Here is a 2500-nt window from a genome sequence, read left to right on the forward strand (position 1 = left end):
GGCAGATCTCTAACTGGTTGGGAATTACTAAAGCAAAATTTCAAATTATGCGAGATTTAATGAAATGATGTGAAATATCTTTAAGAGAAGGAACTCAAATTTCCCAAAATTTGACATTAAACGAAAAAGATTTTAAGAACTTTAGATATAAGAAGAGTTTTATAGGCGCAGGCTGTGTGGCAAAGAAGCTTGCTTCCCAACCACATCGTTCAGGGTTCAGTCTCACTGTATGTCACCTTGTGCAAGAGTCTTCTACTATAACCTCGGGTCGACCAAAGCCATGTGAGTGGATTTGGTAAAGGGAAACTGAAAGAAGCCCGTCGTATGTATATGTATATGTTTGTATGTATTTATGTATGTATATATATATATGTATATATATTTACACAAACATATATAAATATATATATGTATATGTATATATATATATATATATATATATATATTATATATATATATATATATATATATATATATATATATATAAATATATATATATATATATATATGTATATGTATATATGTACGTGTGTCTATATATACATAGACAGAGAGAGAGACTTGATGTATGTGATATATATATATATATATATATATATATATATATATATATATATATATATATATATATATATATATATATACATTTGATATATATATGCATATCCTGTTTCAATTATTGTGTTTTTATTCTTTTATTTATTCCGTGTATTTGTTGTTGTTGTTGCTAAGTTTTGTCTCCGCGATTTTGCAGGGGAATCATTAATTTGAAATCCAATATACTGAGAGAAAAAGAAAAGGAAACGGAATAAGATACAGAAGAAGAAGAAGTAAAAAAAGACGTTAAAAATGCACAGAGAAATATCAGGAATTAAAATGGTAAAGTTCTTAAACCATTAACAATTATTTCTACCAATTTCAGTCTTTCATTCCCTCTTGGTTTCTAAAATAACAAACAAACAATAACACGACAAAGATATAATAAAAAGAAAGCGATCTCTTCTGGGGTTAAATATGGCCGCTGAGTTTCACTGAAAAACGATTCTTTGGTCCCAATTAAAAGATGAATAGGAAGGAAAGAAGGAAGGAGGGAGGGAGAAAGAAAGGAAAGAAACAAAAAGAAAGCAAGAAAGAAAGAAAAGAAAGAATTAATTAATGAAAAGAAAAGGAAGTAAGTAAGAAGCAAACAGACACTAACAAACGTCTGTTTCCAAAATCCGTCCGTGTGATAAATAATCACCAATTTATTGACTCTGCGAGGCTCATTAAAGTAATTACAGGTAATTGATATTCAAGATAATATATATATATATATATAATGATATGTATCACACACAGACACACACACACATATATATATACATGTGTGTGTGTGTGTGTGTGTGTGAGTACTTGTTGAGCACTTTATATATATATATTCTGATTGGTTTCTAAACGGTGTAAGTAGAAAATAAAAAAGGAAAAATAAAAAAGCAACAAGAAATAATCCGCGAGACATGGTCGTTTAAAACACAGCAGGGAGGGTTCGCTAATTTATCGGCCGATGAAATCCTAACTTACCATCTCCCGTCACCTCTGCCTTAGCCTCCGGAATAAAGAATGGGTTTTCAGGGAAATGTATTGCGTTTGGAATTTTGGCTGTTATTTCTAGCGTGATTATCAGAATTGCCTGTGCGAGGGGCAAATGGTTCTTGGTGATGTTTCTTTGCGATATTTATGTATATGTGTGTGTGTATGTGAATGCATTTATATGTTTACTCTGGTGTATATATATATACAATATATATATATATACATATATATATATATATATATATATATATATATATATATATATATATATATATATATATATAAATATGACGGACTTCAGTTGCTGTCTACCAAATCTACTCACAAACACACAGACAGACACACACACACACACACACACATACACACACACGGCCATGATTCCACACAGTTTCCATCTACCAAATACAGTGCGAAGTCAACAAAACAAAGGCTGTTCTGGAGCTATAGCAGAAGACACATGCCCAAGGTGCCACACAGTGGAACTGAACCGACGTCCTCGCCTCCTCTAAACGTCTAGTATCGCCATGACATTTATTCCTCTTTTTGAGTTTCCAACTATGGTTAACAAAACGACTGCTATGAAGTAATGTTAGTTGAGCGGCCATTAAAGAAAGACCGATGCTATAGTGTCACCGTCTTCTGTTGTCTTCCATTGTCCTTTTCTTCCATCATCGTCATCGTGGTCGTTGTCGTTGTTGTCATCATCCGTCATCGTCGTCGTCTTCGTTTCTTGTTGTTGTCACCCGGTGTCGTCTTTGTTGTCTTCCGTCATCGTCCGTCGACACCCGGTGTCGTCTTCGTCTTCGTCATCTCCCGCCGTCTTCGTCGTCTTCGTCCTTGACGTCGTCGTCTGTCGTCTTCTGGCTTCGTCATCATCCGATACGTCGTCATCGTCCGTCGTCGTTGTCGTCACTCGTCGTCCGTT

General features: G+C 33.9%; 1 protein-coding gene across 2 annotated transcripts in view; it reads left to right on the top strand.

Moving 5' to 3' along the window:
* Positions 1–1681, top strand: part of LOC149131586 (uncharacterized) — a 79518-nt gene extending 77837 nt beyond the window's left edge. For both annotated transcript variants that reach the window (XR_016237487.1, XM_089337970.1), the window contains exon 2: positions 755–1681. Coding sequence is in view for 1 of the 2 variants with exons in the window: in XM_089337970.1 (XP_089194096.1) it covers positions 755–812 (58 nt within the window). In the remaining variant the exon portion in view is untranslated. The remainder of the gene's footprint in view (positions 1–754) is intronic.
* The last annotated feature ends 819 nt before the right edge of the window (positions 1682–2500 follow it).

Source organism: Octopus bimaculoides, chromosome 20 (genome assembly GCF_046866305.1).
Source record: "Octopus bimaculoides isolate indiv1 chromosome 20, ASM4686630v1, whole genome shotgun sequence".
Taxonomy (NCBI): domain Eukaryota; kingdom Metazoa; phylum Mollusca; class Cephalopoda; order Octopoda; family Octopodidae; genus Octopus; species Octopus bimaculoides.